The sequence below is a fragment of the Phyllobates terribilis genome, unplaced genomic scaffold, assembly GCF_046119375.1.
Source record: "Phyllobates terribilis strain yellow unplaced genomic scaffold, ASM4611937v1 Scaffold_2__4_contigs__length_985480577, whole genome shotgun sequence".
Taxonomy (NCBI): Eukaryota; Metazoa; Chordata; class Amphibia; order Anura; family Dendrobatidae; genus Phyllobates; species Phyllobates terribilis.
In genome coordinates, this window is record NW_027362762.1 from 391,469,013 (window position 1) to 391,495,625 (window position 26,613).

The following is a 26,613-nucleotide window of genomic DNA, read 5'->3' on the forward strand; positions in this document are numbered from 1 at the left end:
TAAGCCCATGTACTTTATTTCTGGCTCTGTAGGTCATGAATACAGTGAGAAGTGTTGGCAGGACCTGTACAAGCACTGAAATGCTGCCCACAGTACACTTTACATCACCAATTAACAAGAAGCAGATACAGAGTAAAGCTTTCCTGCTAACCTTTAAAAAAGATGTAGGCACAAATCAAAAGGACAATGAAAAAGCACAGTGCTGGGGCAGGGAATATGCATAAATAGTCATTTTTAATTCATTGTTTTTACATCAGAAGTTCCACGTTTAGATGCTGCAGAACGTCGATGCTGCAGTGCCAATTTTACAAGTAAAAAATAGAGAAAACCTGTAATAAAACATTGGGACTAGTTGTTTCCTTTTAAAACAGAAGCCAGTGTGTGAGGGGTGTATTTGGGTGGGCAGGCACGCCGGAACTGTGGGGATGTGTAAAATTGAGCACTGTCAAACCAGTGTAAAATTTCTTGGTTTCTCATGGAAAACAAATTTAAACTACGTTTATTTTCTTCTTCCAAACCACAGGTTCAGTAGCCTTGGTTATTCTCTTTGCAACATTTTCACCTCATTACAAGTTATAATTCCTCTGGTCTCCAACAGTTGATAAAAAGCCTTAAATGATTTCAAACACTTTTTTCAATTCGACTATGAGTTGCCAATCTGTTTTCTGCATCTCATCTCTAAACCAATTTTTTAAAGCATCAATCGACTGCCGGGTGATCTGGAATAAAAGCAAAGCAGAAAATTATTAGGAAAGTACAAGAGAGGATAACGTTACATGAGACAATCAACAGCAACCTCTAGTTTAACCCCTTCAGGACCCAGCCTATTTTGACCCTAAAGACCTTGGCATTTTTGTCAATTCTGACCAGTGTCCCTTTATGAATTAAAAACTCTGGAACACTTCAACGGATCCTAGCGATTCTGAGATTGTTTTTTCGTGACATATTGGGCTTCATGTTAGTATTAAATTTAGGTCGATAATATTTGCGTTTATTTGTGAAAAAATCAAAAATATGGGAAAAATTTTGAAAATTTTGCAATTTTCAAATTTTGAATTTTTATTCTGCTAAACTAGAGAGTGATGTGACACAAAATAGTTAATAAATAACATTTCCCACATGTCTACTTTACATCAGCACAATTTTGAAAAAAAAAAAAAATTTTTGTAGGAAGTTAGAAGGGTTCAAAGTTCATCAGCAAATTTTCTTTTTTCCAGCAAAATTTGCAAAGCCATTTTTTTTAGTGACCACATCACATTTGAAGTCCCTTTGAGGGGTGTACATGACAGAAAACACCCAAAAGTGACACCATTCCAAAAACTGCACCCCTCAAGCTACTCAAAACTACATTCATGAAGATTATTAACCCTTCAGGTGCATCACAGGAACTAAAGCAAAATGGAAGAAAAAAATGAACATTTTAATTTTTCTAACAAAATTTTTTTTCTAGCCTAAATTTTTTAATTTTCACATGGGTAACAGGGTAAAATGCATCCTAAAATTTGTTGGCCATTTTCTCCTGAGTAAACCAATACCTCATATGTGGTCATAAACCACTGTTTGGGCACACGACAGGGCTCAGAAGGGAAGGAGCGCCATTTCACTTTTTGATTGGAAAATTAGCTCCAAAAGTCAAATTGCGCTCCTTCCCTTCTGAGCCCTGCCATGCGCCCAAACAGTGGTTTATGACCACATATGAGGTATCGGTGTACTCAGGAGAAATTGCCCAACAAATTTTAGGATGCATTTTATCCTGTTACCTATGTGAAAATTAAAAAAAATAGGCTAAAAGAATTTTTTTGTAAAAAAAAAAAGTATTTTTAATTTTTACGGATTAATTTGTGAAGCACCTGGGGGTTCCAAGTGCTCACTATGCATCTAGATAGGTGCCTTGGGGGGTCTAGTTTCCAAAATGGGGTCACTTGTGGGGGAGCTCCAATGTTTTGGCACACAGGGCCTCTCCAAACGCAACATGGTGTCCGCTAACAATTTCGGCTCAAATTGTTAGCGGACACCATGTTGCGTTTAAAGAGCTCCTGTGTGCCTAAACATTGGAGCTCCCCCATAAGTGACCCCATTTTGGAAACTAGACCCCCCAAGGCACCTATCTAGATGCATAGTGAGCACTTGGAACCCCCAGGTGCTTCACAAATTGATTCGTAAAAATGAAAAAGTGGAAAAAAAAATACTTTTTCATTTTTACGGATTAATTTGTGAAGCACCTGGGGGTTCCAAGTGCTCACTATGCATCTAGATAGGTGCCTTGGGGGGTCTAGTTTCCAAAATGGGGTCACTTGTGGGGGAGCTCCAATGTTTTGGCACACAGGGCCTCTCCAAACGCAACATGGTGTCCGCTAACAATTTCGGCTCAAATTGTTAGCGGACACCATGTTGCGTTTAAAGAGCTCCTGTGTGCCTAAACATTGGAGCTCCCCCATAAGTGACCCCATTTTGGAAACTAGACCCCCCAAGGCACCTATCTAGATGCATAGTGAGCACTTGGAACCCCCAGGTGCTTCACAAATTGATTCGTAAAAATGAAAAAGTGGAAAAAAAAATACTTTTTCATTTTTACGGATTAATTTGTGAAGCACCTGGGGGTTCCAAGTGCTCACTATGCATCTAGATAGGTGCCTTGGGGGGTCTAGTTTCCAAAATGGGGTCACTTGTGGGGGAGCTCCAATGTTTTGGCACACAGGGCCTCTCCAAACGCAACATGGTGTCCGCTAACAATTTCGGCTCAAATTGTTAGCGGACACCATGTTGCGTTTAAAGAGCTCCTGTGTGCCTAAACATTGGAGCTCCCCCATAAGTGACCCCATTTTGGAAACTAGACCCCCCAAGGCACCTATCTAGATGCATAGTGAGCACTTGGAACCCCCAGGTGCTTCACAAATTGATTCGTAAAAATGAAAAAGTGGAAAAAAAATACTTTTTCATTTTTACGAATCAATTTGTGAAGCACTTGGGGGTTCCAAGTGCTCACTATGCATCTAGATAGGTGCCTTGGGGGTTCTAGTTTCCAAAATGGGGTGACTTGTGGGGGAGCTCCAATGTTTCGGCACACAGGGGCTGTCCAAACACGACATGGTGTCCGCTAACAAATTGGAACCATGTTGCGTTTGGAGAGCACCTGTGTGTGTAAACATTGGAGCTCCCCCATAAGTGACCCCATTTTGGAAACTAGATCCCCCAAGGCACCTATCTAGATGCATAGTGAGCAGTTGGAACCCCCAGGTGCTTCACAAATTGATTCGTAAAAATGAAAAAGTGGAAAAAAAATACTTTTTCATTTTTACGAATCAATTTGTGAAGCACTTGGGGGTTCCAAGTGCTCACTATGCATCTAGATAGGTGCCTTGGGGGTTCTAGTTTCCAAAATGGGGTGACTTGTGGGGGAGCTCCAATGTTTCGGCACACAGGGGCTGTCCAAACACGACATGGTGTCCGCTAACAAATTGGAACCATGTTGCGTTTGGAGAGCCCCTGTGTGTAAACATTGAAGCTCCCCCACAAGTGACCCTATTTTGGAAACTAGACCCCCCAGGGAACTTATCTAGATGTAGTGTATGTGAGTTTGGTGTGTGGTGTGGTGTATACACCACACACACACAAACAACCTCACATACACTACAACACACACACCAACCTGACATAGGTTGGTGTGTGTTGTAGTGTACGTGAGGTTGTTGTGTGTGTGCGTGATGTTTTGTATGTCATGCTAGTGTGGGTGAGTTCTGTAGGGAAGGTCAGGATGTGTTTAGTCCGGGGACATGTGATGAATTTTGAAACATTCATTCAAACACAGTCCCGGTTTATCAGGACACGTTTCACATTGGAAATGGGTGACCTTTCTTATCCCCCTTTTATGGCAGACCCGGCACCTTTTTCTTACCGTGACCTCACCAGGAAAATGTTGCCCTGGTACCACACGGGAGACTCGAGTTCCAGGGGTGCTGGGGCCCGCTTCTTCTTCGCTTCTAAAAATCAGGGCCTTTATCACTGCCTCCTGGAAGTTGAGGAAGGTGTTGGTGGTCTGGCCTGCACATCGTGACAGCACGTATGCATTATACAGTGCCATTTGAACGATGTGCACGGCCAGTTTTTTATACCAGACTTTCGCCTTCCTCATCGCACTGTAGGGCTGGAGGACTTGATCAGAAAGATCAACTCCCCCCATGTGCTTGTTGTACCCCAGGGCACAGTCCGGTTTGCGGACCGGTGCTGGGGTACCTCTAACGTTGGTGGCCGTGGTGCCGGGACCATGGATTGTGGTCAAGAAAAAGACGTCCCTTTTGTCTTTGTACTTCACCACAACCATGTTGCCGCTACATTGAGCTCGGCTCTCACCCTTTGGGAAAACCTGCTCAATTAGCGTCAAAGGGAGACCCCTCTTGGTTCTGCGCACAGTACCGCAAGCGGCGGTAGCTCTGGCAGAGAGGGACTGAAATAGGGGAATGCTTGTATAAAAGTTATCAACGTATAGATGGTAACCTTTATCAAGCAGTGGGCGGATCAAATCCCACACTATTTTCCCACTTACCTTCAGAGCAGGTGGACATTCTGGGGGCTGAATCCTCGAATCCTTTCCTTCGTAAACTCTAAAGCTGTGAGTGTACCCTGAGGCACTCTCGCACAGCTTGTAGAGCTTTATTCCGTACCTGGCCCTCTTACTGGGCAGGTATTGTCGGAATTGAAGCCTCCCTTTGAAGTGGATGAGGGATTCATCCACAGAAATTTCCCTTTGGGGAACGTACACTTCAGCAAACTTGTTGCTGAAGTGTTCTATGACCGGACGAATTTTGAACAGTCTGTCAAAATTCGGGTCATCGCGGGGAAGGCTGTCAGTGTTATCCCTGAAATGCAAAAATTTGTGAATGACCTCAAATCTTTTGCGGGTCATCACCATTCCGAACACTGGAGTTTGATATAAAATATCGGTACTCCAGTATTGACGGATTTCTGGTTTCTTCACAATCCCCATGTGAAGTACCAGTCCCCAATATTTTAACATTTCTACTGAGTCAACGGGACTCCAAGTAGAAAACATTGAATTTGGGTTTGCAGACAAAAATTGTTGGGCGTAAATGTTAGTCTGCTCCACCATGAGACTGACAATGGCCTCAGAGAAATAGACTTTGAAAAAGTCTATTTCCCTGAGGTTTGCTGTCTCGAACTGGATTCCTGATTGGGGAAGGAAATCAGGAATCCGCGGAGCGTAATTTTCAGGGACGGGGGTCCACACCGGGGCACTGGTGCTAGGTTGGGCTTGACTAGCACCAGGTTGAGGGTTACTTACAGATGGCTGTGGGTCTTCTTCCACGGCCTCCGGACGATGCCTTGACCTCTGACGTCGTCTTGGTGCCGGCTCGGTGTCACTGGAGGAGGAAGAATGAGAGGAATAGAGGAACGTGGGGTCCTCTCCCTCACTATCAGCTTCGGAGGCAATAAATGAATATGCCTCCTCAGCTGAGTACGCCCTAGGGCGGGACGGGCGGGACATTTTGTGTGCTGTGGGGAAAAAAAAAATCTAAACTTTATTATTAGTATGAGTGTACGTGTGTATGTGTGAGTGCTTGGTGTAAATCACGTGTGGAGGCGTACGGGGCGCAGGAGGGGGCGCGCTCAGGCGTACGGGGCGCAGGAGGGGGCGTGCTCAGGCGTACGGGGCGCAGGAGGGGGCGCGCTCAGGCGTACGGGGCGCAGGAGGGGGCGTGCTCAGGCGCACGGGGCGCAGGAGGGGGCGCGCTCAGGCGCACGGGGCGCAGGAGGGGGCGCGCTCAGGCGCACGGGGCGCAGGAGGGGGCGCGCTCAGGCGCACGGGGCGCAGGAGGGGGCGCGCTCAGGCGCACGGGGCGCAGGAGGGGGCGCGCTCAGGCGCACGGGGCGCAGGGGGGGGCTGAGGAGATAGAAGAGCCAACAGCAGCAGGGGGGGTATCACTGGGGCAGAAGGGGCAGAAAGGGGGGCAGGAGCCGGCAGCAGCAAGGGGGGTAGGGGCCGGCAGGCAGTAGCTGGCAGCAGCAGGGGGGGTGATCACTCGGACGGGGGAGGGGGCGGGTGATCACTGGGGGGGTGAGATCACTAGGACTGGGGGATGGTGGGTGAGATCACTAGGACTGGGGGATGATGGTGTGATCCCTGGGACTGGGGGATGGTGGTGTGATCACAGGCACAGGAGATTTACACTGAGTCTGCTGCTGCCTGTGATCACAGTCCACCGGCTGTCAGAAGGAGAGCAGCAGCCGGTGGATGAAGACGTGGGAGAGGGAGGGAGCGGAGGTCGGGGTACAGGTGAGAAATTGGGACTGGGGTGGAAGGGGGGTGGAGGGGGGGGTGGGGGGGGAAGTGGGGGCTGGAAATCTGATAAGGGGGGGGATACTACCGGCAGCGGATCAGCAGCGGAGGCAGCAGCGGGTGCAGGGGGTCGGCGGCAGATCAGCAGCGGTGGCAGCGGCGGGTGCAGAGGATCGGTGGCGGCGATGGAGGTGGCAGACGATCGGCGGCGGGGCAGATGATCTGTGGCAGCAGCGGATCGGCGTGACCAAACTCCTCTGGCTCCACGGAAGGGATGGATCTGGAAAGTTTGGTCAGCCATAGTAAATACACCGCTCGACATCTGATTGGAGCTAGTGTCCATGTGACGCTAGCCCCCAATCAGATCTGGGGGGGTGACACAGAGGTGACACTCCCCCCAGCCAATGGCTGATGCTATAAGCATCAGGCCATGCCCAGAAAGTAAATATTTCACCAATTTCCATTGGTGAAATATTTCATTCATTCCGATTGGCAGTTTCACTAAAAGTGAAAGTGAAACTGCCAATCGGAGGGGTTTTAGGCACGGGGGGGTTAATCCACCCCCTGTGGGGTCAACTACAGGTTGTCTAGTTGCAGTAGCAACTGTGACACCTGAGCGACCCCGCTCGCGGGCGCTGCAGGGGCTCTTTCCCTCCATGTCACACACGCTGTGACATGGGTCGGGAACGAACTGTTTTCCATGTCACAAACGGTGTGACACGGGTCGGGAAGGGGTTAAGACAGTCTATAAACATGGTAGTTAAAGTGTTTTCTACTTGAGCCTCAATAGCTAGACTGTGGCGATGCTTAGTCCTCACTAGTAGTCCATGTTCAAACAAAGTAAAAAATGTTCCTCTTTCATTTATCACCTGACCCAAATATAGTAAAATGAGCATAAGGTGAATAAAATTAGGGCTTGTGCATATCTATACCTTTCTGACTATCTATACCCTATTTTTGGTATATACCTCAAATTCATCCACAGGGTTCCAAACACCCAACAGAGGCCAAAGGTGTGCACTTTGCTTTTATTGGGCTGTTATTTTTTCCTTAATCATATAGACAAACCTTTTTCAGCTTAGGAAGTTCAAACTCCACAGATTATGATACATAAATTTCTGTGTGAGAACATACAGTGCAGTTTAGAAGCAGTGGCTGAGAAGCTAGCCTTAAAAAGTTATTTTATTCCCAAAGCACATAGGATAACTTACTGCCCGTTGGGGGTCCGAGTGTTGGACCCCCCAGTGATACTGAGAATGGGGCTCGAGATCTCAGGAGGACATACTCTGTTTTCTCTGGGAGATAGATAATGAATAGTTCATAATTCGAGCATGCACTCTTCCGCTCGATTTAAAACAGGACTTAGCAGACCCAAGTTCTCTTGGGGGATCCTTACAGATAGGGCATAACTTATAATTTTGGGATTAACCCTTTAAAATGACTGGGTAACACCATTGTTTAGAACCCCAAATTACATCATAATTCAGATTAAAAAAGGAGATTTTTGTGTACTCAACGTAAAATCTCTTTCTCTTAGCCTCTAATTGGGGGACACAGGACCATGGGTGTTATGCTGCTGTCCACTAGGAGGCGACACTATACATAATCTGAAAAAGATTAACCGTGGCTCCTCCTCTGCAGTATACACCCCTGGACGGCGTCAGCCTTCTCCAGTTTTGTGCAAAAGCAGTAGGACGAACGTAACATGGATAACATAACCATGCCTATAAGAAGGCAACCATGTACGAGCTGAAACAAAGACAATATGAGAACTCAACATAACAACGGCCCGGAACGGGCAACAGGGTGGGTGCTGTGTCCCCCAATTAGAGGCTAAGAGAAAGAGATTTTATGGCGAGTACACAAAAATCTCCTTTACTCTGTCGCCTCATTGGGGGACACAGGACCATGGGACGTCCCAAAGCAGTCCCTGGGTGGGAAGCAATGGACGAATATTGTGTAGACAGGCCCCTACAATTGGGGCACCGCCGACTGCAGAACCCATCTACCCAGGCTCGCGTCTGCGGAGGACTGGGTATGAACTCTGTAGTGTTTGGTAAACGTGTGTAGGCTAGTCCAGGTGGCTGCCTTACACACTTGTTGTGCCGAATGGCCCAGGACGCCCCTACCGCACGTGTAGAGTGTGCCGTAATACCTGCTGGAAGAGGAGAATTTTTGAGGCGGTAGGCCTCTTGTATGGTGGATTTGATCCACCTAGCAAGGGTAGCTTTGGAAGCTAACAGACCCTTGCGGGCGCCTTCCAGTAGAAGGAAGAGAGAATCAGACTTCCGGAAGGGCGCAGTCCTAGACACATAGATACGCAATGCCATGACCAGGTCAAGCATCTGCAGAGCCTTCTGCACTCTATGAACCGGGACCGGACAGAGGGATGGCAGTGAAATTTCCTCATTGAGGTGGAAGTTGGACGCAACCTTCAGAAGGAAGGATGGGACCTACAGAGAACTACCTTGTCCTGGTAAAAAAAACAGGAAGGCCCGCCTGCAGGAGAGTGCTGTCAGTTCAGACACCCTGCGTAGCGAGGTGATTGCCACTAGGAAAACCACCTTCTGGGATAGAAGGCGGAGTGAGACTTCACTAAGGGGTTCAAAGGTGTTTCCTGCAATGCTGTCAGCATGAGGTTGAGATCCCACGTTTCTAGTGGTCGTCTGTAGGGGGGAACCAATCGGGAAACCCCCTGAAGAAATGTCTTTACTTGTGGCTTGTTAGCAATGTGCGCCTGAAAAAGCACAGAGAGAGCTGACACCTGGCTCTGAAGGGAGGCCAGGGACAGTCTGGCCTCCAGACTTGATTGGAGAAACCCAAGTACCCTGGGGAGGGAATAAGAGAATGGGGTCTGGCCACGAGATTCGCACCAGGAAAAGAAGGCTTTCCAGGTACGGTAATAAATCTTAGCAGAGGTTGGCTTCCGTGCCCTGATCATGGTTGCAATGAAGTACGGCGAGAACCCTGACTGGGTTAGAACCCAGGTCTCAATGGCCACGCTGTCAAATTGAGGGCCCCTGAGTTCTGGTGGTAGAACGGGCCTTGTGACAGAAGATCCGGGCGGTCGGGAAGACGCCAGAGGACGTCTGCTGTGAGCTGTACGATGTCGGCGTACCATGTACGTCTGGGCCAGTCCGGTGCGATTAGGATGGTTGGAACTCCCTCTTGTTTGATCTTCCTCACCACTCTGGATATCAGGGGGAGAGGTGGAAAAAATGTACAGGAGCTGTAACTGGGTCCAGTCCTGAACCAGGGCGTCCGCTCCTAGCGCCCGCGGGTCGTGTGTTCTGGCCATGAAGTTGGAGACTTTGGTATTGAAGTGGGATGCCATTAGGTCCACGTCCGGAGTCCCCCAGCGATGGCAGATCTGGCGAAAAACTTCGGGATGGAGAGACCGCTCTCCCGAGTCCATTGCTTGCTGGCTGAGGAAGTCTGCTTCCCAGTTGTCCACACTCGGAATGTGGACCGCAGAGAGAACCGAACCTGTGTCTTCCACCCACTGGAGAATGTGTGTCACTTCTCGCATCGCCTGGGCACTGCGGGTCCCCCCATGGTGATTCACATATGCCACAGCCGTGGCATTGTCCGACTGTACTCTAATGTGAGAGGCTGCCAGTAAGTGATGGAAGGCTCTCAACGCCAGGAGAATGACATGAATTTCCAAGATGTTGATGGGCATGGTCGCTTCTGTTGGGGACCACCTGCCCTGTGCTCTGTGGTGTAGGTGTACCGCACCCCAACCCGTCAGGCTCGCATCGGTGGTCAGAACTTTCCATTGACTCGTGAGAAAGGATTTCCCCTTTGTTAGTGAGGTTGGTTTGAGCCACCAGTGCAGGGATCTCTTGGTTGACGACGTCAACTGAAACTTCCTGTTGAGAGAAAAAGGATTCCTGTCCCATGACTTGAGGATGGCTAGCTGGAGCGGCCTGAGGTGAAGCTGGGCAAATGGGACCGCTTCTATTGCCGCCACCATCCTGCCAAGGACTCTCATGGCAAACCGGAGAGACCGAGGGGGTTTGCGAAGTAGGGTGCGGACTCCTATACGGAGAGACAGTGTTTTGTCCTCGGGGAGGAGTACTAGACCCTTGAGGGTGTTGAATAACATTCCCAAAAAGGTCAGAGACTGACTCGGGATTGGTGATGACTTTTCTAAGTTGACTAACCAGCCCAAACGACTCAGAATGTCGATTGTGATCAAGACGCTGATTTCGCAGTCCATGAAGGTGGGAGCCTTGATGAGGAGATCGTCCAGATATGGAACGACTATTATGCCTCTGGAGTGCAGGATGTCCATGGTGACTGCCATGACCTTGGTAAACACTCTGGGAGCCGTGGAGAGTCCGAAAGGGAGAGCCACGAACTGGTAGTGTTCCTGGTTGATTGAGAACCTGAGAAATCTCTGATGAGCTGGCGCAATTGGTATATGTAGGTATGCGTCTTGAATGTCTATGGAGGCGAGAAATTCTCCCTTCTCCATGGACGCAATGATGGACCGAAGGGACTCCATGCGAAAATTACGTACCCGTACATAATTTGTTGAGCTGTTTTAGGTCCAATATGGGCCATACGCGGCCTCCTTTTTTGGGGACTACGAATAGATTAGAGTAGAACCCTTGGAAGCGCTCGGCCGTGGGGACCGTTACTATGACACCTGCTTGAAGAAGCAATGAAACCGCGTGGTGGAAGGCACGAGCCTTGGCTGGCGGTTTTGGGGGAACAGACAGAAAGAGTTCACTTCCAACCCGCCAAACAGATTCTATCTTGTATCCTGAAGACACTAGTTCCCTGACCCACCTGTCCTTTGTAATAGGCAGCCAGACTTGGTGAAAGAGCAAAAGACGGCCGCCTACAGGTGGGGTGTCTTCCAGAGTTCGTGAGTCATGATGAGGAGGAAGTGCGAGACTTTCCTCCTTTAAATTTTGACTGGCCTGCCTTTGATTGCCAGGTCTTGCCGGACTTTTGCCTCGACCTTGAGTTGTCCCTGCGTGGAGTGCGGCTGTTATTCTGTGCTGGTCGCAAGGCGGACCAGCCTGAAGAGTTCCGAAAGGATCGGTAACGTGCTTGATTGCGCTTTTTGTAAGTGTGTTTGGGCTTCAGTTGGGGGAGAGAGGTACTTTTACCCCCGGTGGCGTTAGATATCATTGTATCCAACTGTTCACAGAAAAGCCTACCACTGAGGTATGGCAGGTGAGTGAGGGACTTCTTTGAAGCTGCATCTGCTTTCCATTCCCGCAGCCAGAGGATAAGCCGAATCGTGATGGCGTTTGAAGCTATCCCGGCTGCACCCTTTGCAGAATCCAGAGCTGCATGGAGCATGTAATCTGCCACGACTGCTATTTGGGCCGCTTGGTCCGACAGTTCAGGGGTAGATGTGTGTAGGCCAGTTTGTAAATTTTGGGCCCAGGCCATGATAGCCTTGGCAGTCCAAACTGAGGCGAACGCGGGAGCCAGGGAGGCCCCTGCGGCCTCGAAAATTGAACGAGCCATGCGTTCTACCTGCCGGTCTGCTGTGTCCCTGAGGGTTGAGCTATCTGGCAGTGAAAGGAGTGTCTGTGCTGCTAGTTTGGAGACTGGGGGATCCACTTCAGGTGGATCTGTCCACTGTTTGGTGACCTCCTGTGGAAAAGGGTACCGCGCTTCCAGATATTTGCGATTAGTAAACTTTTTCTCAGGTTGTGAGAACTGCTTTTTAAGGATCACATTATACTCTGGGTGGTCAAAGAAGACCTTAGGCGGTTTCAGGACTCCTTCAAAGGAAATCTTATGTCATGGTGTCTCCAGGGGTGGATCGGAGATGTCCAGCACCCGATGGATAGATGAGATTAAATCATCAACTAGCACTGTATTGCCAGGGGGAATAGGGATCAGGGACCCTTCGGTTTCCTTGTCTGAGTCGGAATCACAGATGTCTTCCGAATCGTGTGTATCGCTAAGGCGTCTCCTGCTGGGAGAACCGGAGCGGAGGCCTTCTCTGGTCAGGGATGGCTGTGGGGATCTGCGTTGTCTGTCCCTGTCAGGGGACAGTCTAGAAGAGCTGGGAGTACGGTGTCTCCCACTGGAAGGGGATGACCGTGTGGTATGGGATGACGCAGATGAACGTGACCTGTGGGTCCGCTTGCGTCCTGATCTAGACGTGGATGTGCCCATGCCATCATGTCCCTGAGTGGAACTCTCCCTTTGAGTAGTGTTCATAACCGAGGTATGAGTCTGCAGAGCCTGAAGCAATGTGGTTGTGAGGTTATCTATAGACTGTCCTAGATTGCGACATCTGAGTAACCCATTCCGGTGTGGTATTAGGCACCGAAGTATTGGGAAGTGCTTCATGGGGCTCTGGCACAGCAGTCTGCATGCAGTCCTGGCAATGTGGATAAGTGCTGCCACTAGGGAGAGTATTACGGCAGGCTGTACAGAGTGCATAATAGCAATCCTGCCTGGTTCTCTTGGACTTTGAGCCCGGCATAGTATCCAGGGGTGGCTATGCAGAGGGGGCCAGCAATGCAGAGAACCTTATAGAGTTCACAGCCAAGTGCGAGACTCCAGCTGTGATCTGATCCCACCTTAGTGTGCCTGATGTAGTCCAGCGCCGTTTAAATCCAAGATCCTGTGCCCCCCTGGAGACAAGCTGGCGACCGGCAGCTGAAGTGTTAACTCTTCTTCCTTGTTAATGGCCGGCGGAGTGCAGAGAAGAAGGTGGGCGGAGCGCTGAAAAGGGCGGCAGTATTGCTAGAAAGCGCACCCTTTCAGTTCATTTCCGCCCCTTCTATGACACTGTGTAGTGTCATATTAGTCATCCGGGGGGCGGGCCGGGGAGGCGGAGAGTGGGCGGCGGCTTCGGCTAGGCCGGAGCCGCGGTCTAAATTTAGAATGTATGCCCAAAAGGGCTCCAGGCGTTCCCCTGAGGCACCGTAACGCTGGTGCCGGCAGAGAGACAGAGCTGTAAGCAGCCTGTGTCTCTGTGTGCCCTTCCGCCTGCACTGTCCCCCTGACCCCATCAGGAGTCTGCAGCAGAGCTGGGATTCCTGGACGTTGGTGCAGAGCGGCAGCTACAGGGAGCTGTATATTGCTGTCTGCACAGGCCCTACCTGCGGTGTCTCAACCTAATACCCCTAGAGGGGGATTAGGGAGGGTGCTGCCGTCACCGTCAGGAGGCTGTAATCCTCACCTCGACCTCAACCCAAGACCAAAAGGAAATGGGGAAGGAGGGGGGTTCAACTTCGAACCAGCACCCGAGGGGCTGGGGAAGGAGGGACATGGTAAGGAGACTTCTCGACTTCAACTGTGCACCCCTAGAAGGGAGCAGAGGAAGGAGCCATGCCGGGGGTCTCGCCGACCCACTTATCTTCATCTGTACTCCGTGGAAAAAAAAAAAAAAAAATCGGAAAAAAAAATGGAGTAAAAATCTTTAGGTGTGCCTCCTTGCGACACGAAGCAAAAACTGAACATGGCTGATGCCGTCAGGGGGTGTATACTGCAGAGGAGGAGCCACTGTTAATCTTTTTCAGATTAAGCCTAGTGTCGCCTCCTAGTGGACAGCAGCGTAACACCCATGGTCCTGTGTCCCCCAATGAGGTGACAGAGTAATATATACCGTTTAAATTAAATGGGGATGTGGGGCCCTGCAGGAGTAAGAGTAGACTAACATTTTAGATACTGAACTTCCCATCCTACAGTATTAAAAATTGGCATTCTACCACAATACAGCCTAAACCCTAGGAAACTGCCACGGAACTGACTTTGTAATCACGGAAACAGACTTAATAACTTACCTTGCTAACAAGGAAATCTGTAGCCTCAAAATGTCTTCCAAACATCTTTGGAGACTCCCCAGGGATAGGTTCTATCTTCACACAGACCTCTTGGCCCTTTTTTGCTGCATCTACAGTTTTGTGGTTAATCTCGATGCTGGTAACTATTCCGATATCTACAAACTAAAAAGACAAAAATTTACTTTATAAAGCAGACTACTTCAAGGTAATCTGTCACCAGGTCTTTGCCACCTAATTTGAGAGCAGCAAACTGTAGAGACAGAGACCCTGATTCCAGTGATGTATCACCTACTGCTTAGTGTAGATTTGATAATTTCCTGCTGATAAATCAGCGATTTTATCATTAAAGGGATTAAAAAAAAATATGCTGCGATGTACTGGGGGCATATTCATGAGCTCTGTATAATCTCGCTGATTGGCAGCTTTCTGTGTACACTGTGCATGGGTAGAAAGCTGCCAATCGGGAGTGTGGACGGGGTTATACAGAGCTGAACATTCAGATAACGGCTAGATCGACAGCAGATAAAACAGAGATTATCAAAATGACAGCAAGCAGCCCAGTAAGTGACATCGCTGGAATCGGGGTCTCTGCCTCTACATTATGCTTAGGAATGTATTGCTCATCCTAGTCATTAGAATATACAGGTTGGTCCAAAAGTTAGGTGGACAGAAAGTGTAATAGAATGTTCCTGTGCTGAGATAATCTTATAAATGTGCCCCTGCTGTGTACTGTGTAATGGCTGTGTCTGATCATACCACAGCTCCTGAGCAGGTGGGGGGAAGCAAAAGAGTATACAGACATTACAGCAGGGGGTCACAGCTGATTCTATCTTTGAAGAAAAACATTGTTTAAAAACAGGCAGGGAAATGTTTTACCTCACAAAAAGAATCAGCTGTGATCCCCTGCTGTAATATCTGTATACTCTTTTGCTTCCTCCCCTGCCCAGGAGATGTGGTATGATCAGACCATGTTCCTGTACGGTCAGACACAGCCATTACACAGTACACAGCAGGGGCACATTTATAAGATTATCTCAGCACAGGAACATTCTATTACACTTTTTGTCCACCTACTTTTGGACCACCCTGTATATAAAGTTTGCATGTGCACCAAATTTATCTAATTTTTAGGGCATACACTTAGCTAAGGTTCAGACAAACTGGTAGTATGTTGTGTAGTTGCATATCATGAAGTATCTAGATTAGCCATATGTTGTATAATGAGTATTATTAAGTCATCAGAAATAAGAAATTTCAGGTTATTTTCTTTGAATTTCATGGATGATGGTTATTAGACTAACGGGCACATACACATACGGTAGCATTCACATGAATGACCAAAATGTTGACTTACATTTTTACTAGGTACACATATGGGTGTTCCCTGTTTAAGCTGACCAGCTTCCACAATCACTCCCATGACAATGGGATCCCGAGAATTAAAGATGAACTGTGGAAGAATTCTCATTTTACATGGGAATACAGCAATATGTCTGAAAAAAAGATAAAAAGAAAACACAATTGGGTATAGAAAGATTGAGATATCTAAGTTTACAGAAAAAACTCACAATCTAAGTCTACCGTTGCACTATCCAAAGCATGTATAACAATTGTTAACTGTGCCAGAATAAAGCAGTTTAAAAATGGGCTTCTTCTTGAAATCAAACTATTTTGAGAAAAAAAAATATCACTTTTCCAATTAAATTGTATTAAAAATGTTGAGCCATTTAGCAGCCGCAGCCCCGCGTCTCCTATGTGGTGTATACACCGCAGCCCCGCGTCTCCTATGTGGTGTATATACCGCAGCCCCGCGTCTCCTATGTGGTGTATATACCGCAGCCCCGCGTCTCCTATGTGGTGTATATACCGCAGCCCCGCGTCTCCTATGTGGTGTATATACCGCAGCCCCGCGTCTCCTATGTGGTGTATATACCGCAGCCCCGCGTCTCCTATGTGGTGTATATACCGCAGCCCCGCGTCTCCTATGTGGTGTATATACCGCAGCCCCGCGTCTCCTATGTGGTGTATATACCGCAGCCCCGCGTCTCCTATGTGGTGTATATACCGCAGCCCCGCGTCTCCTATGTGGTGTATATACCGCAGCCCCGCGTCTCCTATGTGGTGTATATACCGCAGCCCCGCGTCTCCTATGTGGTGTATATACCGCAGCCCCGCGTCTCCTATGTGGTGTATACACCGCAGCCCCGCGTCTCCTATGTGGTGTATACACCGCAGCCCCGCGTCTCCTATGTGGTGTATATACCGCAGCCCCGCGTCTCCTATGTGGTGTATATACCGCAGCCCCGCGTCTCCTATGTGGTGTATATACCGCAGCCCCGCGTCTCCTATGTGGTGTATATACCGCAGCCCCGCGTCTCCTATGTGGTGTATATACCGCAGCCCCGCGTCTCCTATGTGGTGTATATACCGCAGCCCCGCGTCTCCTATGTGGTGTATATACAGTAGTCTTGGTGTCTCCTATGCGATGTATATACAGTAGTCTTGGTGTCTCCTATGTGATGTATATACAGCAGTCTCTGTCTCCTATGTGATGTATATACAGTAGTCTTGGTGTCTCCTATGTGATGTGTATACAGCAGTTTCAGTGTTGGAGGGAGGACATTGGCCGTGGAAAGAAGCAGACTGCTAAATAAAGTATAGCACCAAGTTATTGTAGGAATAGCTGACTATTGGGAGTCTTGAGGACTTACTTGAACTCTTCTTGTTTCTGCTTCTTGTAATCCTGTCTATATTTGGTAAAGGCATCAAACAAGTGATAAATAATTTCAGCACTAAAAATGCGCACGCCTAAACTGTCAGCCATTTCTTGAGCTTCTCTTTCAATTCTTACATCAAAGGCTAATATTACAGCATACCTAGGAAGGAGGAGAAAAAACTGATTCAATTTCATACTATGACTCAAACAAACAATTTGCTATATAAACTGTGTTCCAAATTATTATGCAAATAATATTTTCTCAGATTTTCCCAAATTACCTATATGAATTGCAGTCATTGTAATTTTCCAGTCAAATAACTATTAGAGTACAATTGAAAGGTTTTTGTACAAACTGCCTATGATAACAGTATATTTTTTAAAAAATAAAAAGCTCAAACTGCACTCAAAATGCATGTTCCAAATTATTATGCACAGCAGAGTTTTCAACCTTTTCATTTTAATAAAGAACAAAAAAATGGTAATTTTTGAAATTATAAGCATTAGCAGGTTATTACAAACTGAAATCAAACAGTTTTCAACTCAAAACTTTATTCTAGGTGATGTTACATTTGCACATAGGACCCCTTGTTCGAAAGGAGCTTCTGAACTCTCTCGTCCATTGAATTTGTCAGGTTTTGGATGGTTTCTCCTTCAATTGTTTTGCATGAGGACAGAATACCCTCCCAGAGCTGTTGCTTAGATGTGAACTGCCTCCCGCCATCATAGATACTCCTTTTGATGATGCTCCAGAGATTCTCAATGGGGTTGAGGTCAGGGGAGCATGGGTGCCACACCATAAGTTTGTCCCCTTTTATGCCCATAGCAGCCAGAGATGCAGATGTGTTATGTGCAGCATGAGACGGAGCATTATCATGCATGAAATGATCTCGATGGTCCAGATGGATGGAGTGGAGGATGGCTGGTTGATGGACACCCCATGCAAACACGGCTACTGCACTAACAAGGAGGAGGTGGAGTAATGTTTTGGGCTGGAATCATGGGGAGAGAGATTGTCGACCCTTTTAGGATCCCTGAAGGGCTAAAGATGAACTCCATAATGTATGTTGAGTTTCTCAAACAGCACTTCCTTCCATGGTTCAAGAAGAAGAACTGTGCATTCCGCAGCAAGATCATTTTCATGCATGATAATGCCCCGTCTCATGCTGCACATAACACATCTGCATCTCTGGCTGCTATGGGCATAAAAGGGGACAAACTTATGGTGTGGCACCCATGCTCCCCTGACCTCAACCCCATTGAGAACCTCTGGAGCACCATCAAAAGGAGTGTCTATGATGGCGGGAGGCAGTTCACATCTAAGCAACAGCTCTGGGAGGGTATTCTGTCCTCATGCAAAACAATTGAAGCAGAAACCATCCAAAACCTGACAAATTCAATGGACGAGAGAGTTCAGAAGCTCCTTTCGAACAAGCGGTCCTATGTGCAAATGTAACATCACCTAGAATAAAGTTTTGAGTTGAAAACTGTTTGATTTCAGTTTGTAATAACCTGCTAATGCTTATAATTTCAAAAATAACCATTTTTTGTTCTTTATTAAAATGAAAAGGTTGAAAACTCTGCTGTGCATAATAATTTGGAACATGCATTTTGAGTGCAGTTTGAGTGTTTTATTTTTTTAAATATACTGTTATCATAGGCAGTTTGTACAAAAACCTTTCAATTGTACTCTAATAGTTATTTGACTGGAAAATTACAATGACTGCAATTCATATAGGTAATTTGGGAAAATCTGAGAAAATATTATTTGCATAATAATTTGGAACACAGTGTAATAGAAAAGTATATTGTGCCTTTGAGACTCCAGATTACATCTGTAATAAGTTTTGTGAGAACATCTGAAGGCAGTAAATAACATTTTGCCATTATATCCTTGTAGATTGTGATCCCTCGCCGGCAGGGTCCTATTTCCTCCTGTGCCAGTCGCTGACTCATTTTTGTTCAAGATTATTGCACTTTTTTTTATTGTTTATATACCTTTTCACATATTATTGTAGCGCCATTTATTCCATGGCGCTTTACAATAATAATATGAATAGCCATACTATTGCTTACTATGTGATGGGAAGCAATAAAAGGCACTTATTGAAATAAATGCGTCACAAAAGTAATGAACAGAAACACTTCTCCTCCATAGGAAGAGATGTTGCCAGGGCTCTACTTTCAAGAAGAGTCCCAAAGTTTGGGATTCCCCTCTAGAAAAACTGAAATGCCTTAATAACTACATTTTCTCTCTATGAAGGGGAAAAAAGGTAACATAACCTGACAATACTCCCTCCAAACCAACCGATCATAAGTGAACTAATCCATTACAAACTATTGGAAAGTTATGACGAAAACTTGAGAGATTAACACATTTTGATTAACATTTGCTGCTTCTGTAGTTTTAGTACAATTATAAGAATTTGAGTTTTTACACTTTTATTGACAAAAACATCATGCAAAGACTTATTTTTCAAGACTTCTGCAGTTCACCCTGGTATACTGGTTATCAGCTTCTGGGCCAAATTCTGACTGATGACCGTCCATTGTTGTCTAATCAGTGCTTAGAGTTTATGAATTTCTGTGTTTTTTTTTGTCCACTCGCTTTTTCAGGAATAACCACAGGTTTTCAGTGGGACAGAGATTTGGGCAGTTTCCTGGCCATGCACCCATAACTTCAATGATTTGTTCACCAAGTTACTCATGGAGAATGTTTAGCCAGCAATCTTTATTTATGGCAGTGTTCTTAGGCAAAAATTGTAAATGAACCCACTTCCTTGGAAGAAAAGTTGCCCTACACATGAATGTTCTCAGGATGCTTTATTGATGGCATGATAGAAGACTCATGGTAGCACTCATCTTTTCTTCTCTGGACAGTCTTTCTCCCAGATGTCCCATTCCTCTCTGAAGGTGGCTACATCAGAAAACAAACTTTGCAGGAAGTATAATGAATAGACTGGGGTAAAGTTATTTTCTCTGATGAAGTCCTCTTCAAACTGTTTGGGGCATCTGGAGGAATGATTATCCAGAGAAGATATGGCGAGTGCTACTAGGTTTCCTGTGTCATGCCAACAGTAAGGCATCCTGAAATCACTCACGAGTGGGGTTGCTTTTCATCAAAGTGAATAGGCTCTCTTACAATTTTGCCTACAAACACTTCCATTAATAAAGAACGCTATCTAAACATCCTACAAGAACAACTTCTCCAAACGATCCATGAGCAATTTGGTGATGAACAATGCTTTTTCCAGAATGATGGGGCACCAGGTCACAAGGCATAAATGAGAACCAAGTGGCTCGACGAACAAAACATTACAATTTGAGTCTAATGCCTAGAAACTCCCTAGATCTCAATCTCATTGAGAACCTGTGGTCAATCCTCAAAAAAAAAAACAGAAGGACAAACAAAAACACAGAAATTGTGATAAACTTCATGAACTGATTAGACAAGAATGGGCGGTCATCAGCCAGGATTGGGCCTAGAAACGGATATCCAGTATACCAGGGGAATCATAAAATTCTAGAAAAGTATGGGTCAACTCTGTAATTAATGAGTTTTTGCATAAACTAGATGTATTTCCCAATAAAGAATCCCCCCCCATTCTATAAACTGTATACAAGACCGGCAACTAAACTTACTGAGGATCATGCTCCAACATCACAGAGGCCTTCATGACATCTTTTTTATGTACAGGTCCAATATTAATTCCAGCATACTGTATGGATGGAAAAATGTATATCAGATCAGCAGAGAAAGCTACTAAACTAAAACTGCCCACTACAAAGGAACTTTTATTAATCTTCATGAAAACAGCAGCCTGTTATAGCACATGAACCCCAAAAAAATGATAGGAAATAAGATACAATGGTCAATTAAAGGGCTTGTCGCACAAAGAATAGTAAAGTAGCACTCCCGTAAATCTGTTAGCTTTCAGTCCCTTTATGACCGTTATATAACAAGTGCTGCTGTTAATACATTGTAAAACCTTCGTCACAAATTTCTCCAGTTGCCAGCACTGTGACTAACCGAAATACACAGCATCCCATTTGTGGAAGGGTAATCACTTTCTCGAATACATTCTCATGACAGCCTTGTTTAGAGTCTATTAGGAATGCACTGAAAGAGACTTTCCACAGAAGATGCCGAGCGCTCCATCTAGTCACAGTATGGGTCAAGTGGTGACGGTACAGACCACGGTGTCGTTGATAACGTTTGTGATATAACCCCCTTTAAATGAACCACTGTAACTATTTCCTAGGACTTTTTTGAGTATATGTACAAAAAACACCATAGCAAAGTCTGCTGTATCTACATAAAATGAAATCCTTTAACGAGTCGTGCAATACCAGCTCTGGCATGTCAAGGTAAGGAGGCTTATTCGCCATGCAATGCTCCTCTGGGAAATTTAATATGCAAATTGCCTCTTCAGAGAAAAATAGGACTTGAACTCTATAGCGCCACCTATTGGAAGCAGCAATCCTACAAGTCACAATCAACCCTTTAACGATTCGTGCAATATGACTTCGGATAAAAGCCAAATCAGAATCTGAAATTGCAGACATGGTGTTTCGGGCTGTTGGCCCTCGTCAGTGCAAAGTATGAGAACTGATTTGGCTAGGTGAGAGGCTCTGGACTGAGGTCTAAGGGGTAACGTAATTAGACTGTAATTTGTACATGCAGAAGAGGTTGTATAAGCAGCATAGATATGACAGACTGTGTAGAATATAGAAATCTTACTGGCACTTCGGATGTTTTCAGAAATTCAAGCAGAGCCTCCAAGGAGCCCAAGGTGGATGCTTGCACATAAACTCCCTTCTCTTCCAACTTGATAGCATTCAGGGTCTGCTTCAGCTCATGGATGAGCTCATCCTTACAAAAGACACATAGTTATAGTTTCTAACATTGTTCTTTGTTTTTCAGAGCCAATCTGAAAGTTGCATAATGGAAAAGTCACCATTTACAAAGCAAAACTTACTCTCAGGACTGGGACTTCATCGTCTTTTTGAGCAACCAAAAGTGGCAAGCCTGCCAATGTTTTCTCCAAGTCCTTGCCCAAAATCTTCACTCCCTGAGCAGCAAGCACCTCTTTGTGCTTTTCATACTGATTCTGAAACAATGAAGGGAGAAGTCATAAGCCATGCAAAACCGATCTTACAGTTTTATCCAGATGAGAGACAGTTTTTATGGGGTCATTTGTAAACATGTGGTGTAAATGTTAGGGTTATTCTGGCACTAGCAAATATTGCGGCCATATTCGAAAAGCCAAACCCTTTTTTTCTGGCAGCAGAGAAGTGCAAGAACATGTTTTTTTTTATGGAATAGGCTGGAGTTTTCATTGGCTCTATTTTGGGGTACATAAATAAATTGGTTTATTGATGTTTTTTTTTATTGTTTTTTTTAGAGGAAATGGGATGAACAAAACCCGGCAATTCTGATAGATTTCACATACATGCATTAACAATGCAATGGCTACAATAATACACCATACATAGAAACAAATAAGTCACTAACCTTTACTCGTAATTCTTTCATTGGAGGAGGAAGCAAAAGTCCTCTGATTTGTGTGACAATTGGCCCTTCTACACCAGGAACAATAAGAGTATCTCCTTCTCTCAGGCGTCCATTGATCAAGATCACATCAATGGTAGTACCCATGCCAGGAAGAGCCTTCACCTAGTGAAAATATTACATTTGTATGAAAAGAAGTTACATCTTATACAACAAACAAGATCAAATGTAGTTTTTTTTTCTTCTTTTTTTTCCACTTGCCTCCATTACTTGAGCTCTCAGCTCTTCTGAATGGGCCAGTCTCTTATTAAGCATAGTCTGAGTAAGATCCACTAGGAGGGAGATCAGATTGCCCATGCCATCTCCCGTATGAGCTGAGGTTGGGACCAAAGACACAAATGTCCGTGGATCTTTATTCTCATAAAACAAGGCGGCATTCAGGCCCTGGATTAAAAGAAGAACTGCAAATTATTCAACAGTTTAAGTTAGACAAAAAACACAACTCAAGAAACCAAGTGACACAAGCTACCCAACTTACTGGTTCATGAGCACAGAACGATAGTCAAATTGATTGTTATTTGCGCATAGTACAACTGTGCTGCTGAGAATGATTATTTTTAAGCTTGCTTAGAAATGATCTCACCTGACGATCAAGCATTTTTTGCTTGTTCGTCAGGTGATTACAGGCCTTCATAGGATCGCTTGTTCCAGATTCCTGGCCTTTCTAAAAGGCCCCAAGTCATGCAAATGAAAGGTTGTCACAACAGGAAGAGACACCAAGTAATTATACATTTCTGAGTGGATACACACTTAGAACAGAGAGGCCTTGATGGGTGAAGCCCTGCAAGTTTTACTTAACTGCTAAAACACATGGTTTAAGTGTGAACCAGCTTTACAGGTTAACCCATTTTAAAGAGAACGTCCCACTAAAATCACAATTCTCAGATCATTTTTCATTTGCAATAATCGAAAAAAAAAAGTTCCTGAGTCTCAACTCAATAAATCACTAAACCTTCTTATTCACCTGCTGTGCAAATTCCACAATAATGGCCTTGGTGCGCTCTTCAAACTCATCCTTAGTATTTTTCTTTTGTTTTTTTAAAGTAGCAGCCACATCAGTCTCTGGACTTTTCTTCCAGTCGTACAACCTATCAACCTGAAAAGACAGTGTCCGTATCAGCAGGATGAGAAATATTCCAAAATCCTATGATTAAGAATTCAAGGCGCAAAATATAAATGATAGAAAGAAAAAAAAAAACACTAAAAAACCCAAAACATTCCTTACCTTATTTAGCGCTACCACAAAAGGACACTTCTTATTCTTCAATAAATTTAACGATTCAATTGTCTGTGGCTCCAACCCATGCATGATATCTACTACCAGGATGGCAATGTCACACAAAGAGCTTCCACGGTTCCTCAGATTACTTGAAAATTAAATAACAACGTGCGAATTAGTTACATCAGGACCTAGAGGCATGCACAAAGAAACTGAATCAAGGCAAATGGTTCAGATACACAACATATCACAACTGTGTCTTCATAGCATATATTTTCGACAGGCTGAAAACAAAAGCAAGAAAGAGGCATTAAAGGCAGCCATACACAAAATATGACTGTCAGCAGAACGATGCCTTGCATGGTCGACAGCCATCTCGACCAACTCTCCCATACACAGGTATTGCCGAGCGCTCCTGTGTTCTCTATTAGAAAGACACCAACAGACATGTCTGCCAGCGGCTTAGCTATGGGAGAACAATACCATCGACAGTCCAAAACCGGGTATCCCCTATCGAGATAATCCCTGAAAATCAGTTTGTCGGAACCTCCATAAACATTAGGGTGTTGGTTGAACCAGTCCATATTTTCAGGTATGGCCAAAACAAGTCCAGTCTGTATGTGACAGGTTTAAGGAGGGTAATATGAGATTAGAAACAACTGATTTCTTCCAAGAACATTACTCCATGAGCCCGATTCATTAAAGCTTTTATGTCAGAGCTGGGACAGGATGGGAGTGTGGTGACCACCGCTCTGCCACGAATCTTAGCAGGGAGTAGGATTCGTGGTGATGCATATACAGAGGTATACTCCACTCATCAGGCGCTCCTGATTCACGAAGAGGAGTACTCCTCTTCACATATCAGAAGTACATGACTCCAGCATATCTCCTCATCAAGACGGCATGAACCACAACGGTCTTGATGAATTGGGCCCCATCTGTCTAGTATGGCAGCGATTCACTTTTCTGGAAGAAAGTAGCCGGTTTGTGGACAGGTTAGATAATTCTGCACCATACTATGCTCACAATTCTTATCGAAGCTGGATGGAAGTACACTTTAGTAGAAAGTCAGAAGTAGTGGACAAGAGGATACCTGAAAGACTCGTGGCCTGGTGTATCAATGATGAGCATTCCTGGAATCTTCATATTCTCCTTATCAAACTGAATTAAAGAGGACAACATTCAGAAAACAGTTCACTACAGAATGGGTATTAATTAGCCAATGTACACATGGCTTGCGCAGATATTTTAATGCAGTCATCGTTTCATGTAGTACTTACATTTTTAACCATTTTTGTCTGTTCTTTTATGGCATCCAAGGGCACATTGGTGGCGCCTATCTGCTGAGTGATCCCTCCAGCTTCACTGTCTTGTACATGAGTATGACGCAGCTAGAAAATTTAGAAGAAAACTTCCATTGGTGTGCAGAAATGAAGATATAATATGGGCCATGCATTTCTTCTTTGAAAAGGGTAAAACTCGGGTTAACATTTACTGCATATATAGACATCCTGATCAATTTAGATTGGGAATATTTTCTACAGCGTGACCATACGTTTAAAATTACCAAGCAAACAACTGGTACAGGAAAACATATTAGAATACCCATTGGGTTTGCACCTGTGGGAAAGGACTCTACAAGACCATAAGACTGAATATGTAATATATCATACCTTTACCAAAGGCAGAGAGTAAACAAGGTTTCAGAAGAACATGCTGATCGCATTTCTGATACCCAGTTCTCTTGATTCAATTAAGCGACTTCTTTCTAATTGTACTTTTAGTGCCTTGAAAAGCAAATATTTTTCAAATTATAGATTTCAGAATAATATTTTTTTTCTTTGACTGATTGCTATGCTATGAAACATGGCAACTTAAATTACAACATTATCCCCCTTTCTCCACATTAAAAAGACTCGGAGTTCTGACCCATGCTCACTAAGGTTTAGCATTGCCATTGAGCACTGGTGATGCAGAATACATCTGTGGCATGCGTTTGCTTTGATGACAGGACTGCCAACCTCACAGCTACGTTTCCCACAGCCACACAGACTTAGTGCAGGAGATGTGAGGGTCTTTATCATTGGTAAACTTAAAGGGGTTGTCCACTACTTTTAATGAGAACCTGTCATCAGGATTTTATACCGCATGTATGTAAAGGTGCTTTAGTGAAAAAAGTAAATGCTTCCTGTGCTCATAGAAATCCATTTTGCTGTTTTAGAGACATCCATGGTTGCAATTGTCTGCTAAAGAGTAGTAAGTACAGTAAAGCGGGCTCTGAACTTACAGCTCAGCTACCTTTCTCCTTATTTCCATGCCCGCTGCCTTCCTCCTGCCTCCAGGTTACTCAGGTTTCAGTGACCTGTCAATCACAGATAGGAGAAAGGCAGGCAGGGAAATGGCAAATAAGCAGGAGAGCTGCAAGTGCAGAGCCCGCCCCAATGCACTTACAACTTATTAGCATGCAATTACAACCATGAATTTCTCAAAACCAGCAAAACAAATTTCCATAAGATAGATGAGGATTTACTCGGCAATAAAGCACCTCTACATACAGTACAGACCAAAAGTTTGGACACACCTTCTCATTTAAAGAAATTTCTGTATTTTCATGACTTTGAAAGTTGTACATTCACACTGAAGGCATCAAAACTATGAATTAACACACGTGGAATTATATACTTAACAAAAAAGTGTGAAACAACTGAAAATATGTCATATTCTTGGTTCTTAAAAGTAGCCACCTTTTGCTTTGATGACTGCTTTGCACACTCTTGGCATTCTCTTGATGAGCTTTAAGAGGTAGTCATCGGACATGGTTTTCACTTCACAGGTGTGCCCTGTCAGGTTTAATAAGTGCGATTTCTTGCCTTATAAATGGTGTTAGGACCATCAGTTGTGTTGTGCAGAAGTCTGGTGGATACACAGCTGATAGTCCTACTCAATATACTGTTAGAATTTGTATTATGGCAAGAAAAAAAGCAGCTAAGTAAAGAAAAACGAGTGGCCATCATTACTTTAAGAAATGTAGGTCAGTCAGTC

At 45.1% G+C, this 26,613-nt stretch overlaps 1 protein-coding gene across 2 annotated transcripts in view; it reads right to left on the bottom strand.

The window, feature by feature from the left end:
* The window catches only part of EIF5B (eukaryotic translation initiation factor 5B), a 66,350-nt gene continuing 39,737 nt past the window's right edge, over positions 1–26,613 (bottom strand). For both annotated transcript variants that reach the window (XM_073664859.1, XM_073664858.1), the window contains 13 exons: positions 24,852–24,962; positions 24,665–24,732; positions 23,578–23,719; positions 23,317–23,448; positions 22,554–22,736; positions 22,296–22,457; positions 21,760–21,891; positions 21,522–21,653; positions 20,423–20,499; positions 16,776–16,940; positions 15,419–15,557; positions 14,065–14,226; positions 1–719 (listed from right to left, as the gene is read on the bottom strand). In XM_073664859.1, the coding sequence (XP_073520960.1) occupies positions 612–719; positions 14,065–14,226; positions 15,419–15,557; positions 16,776–16,940; positions 20,423–20,499; positions 21,522–21,653; positions 21,760–21,891; positions 22,296–22,457; positions 22,554–22,736; positions 23,317–23,448; positions 23,578–23,719; positions 24,665–24,732; positions 24,852–24,962 (1,713 nt within the window). In that variant the 3' untranslated portion in view covers positions 1–611. The remainder of the gene's footprint in view (positions 720–14,064; positions 14,227–15,418; positions 15,558–16,775; positions 16,941–20,422; positions 20,500–21,521; positions 21,654–21,759; positions 21,892–22,295; positions 22,458–22,553; positions 22,737–23,316; positions 23,449–23,577; positions 23,720–24,664; positions 24,733–24,851; positions 24,963–26,613) is intronic.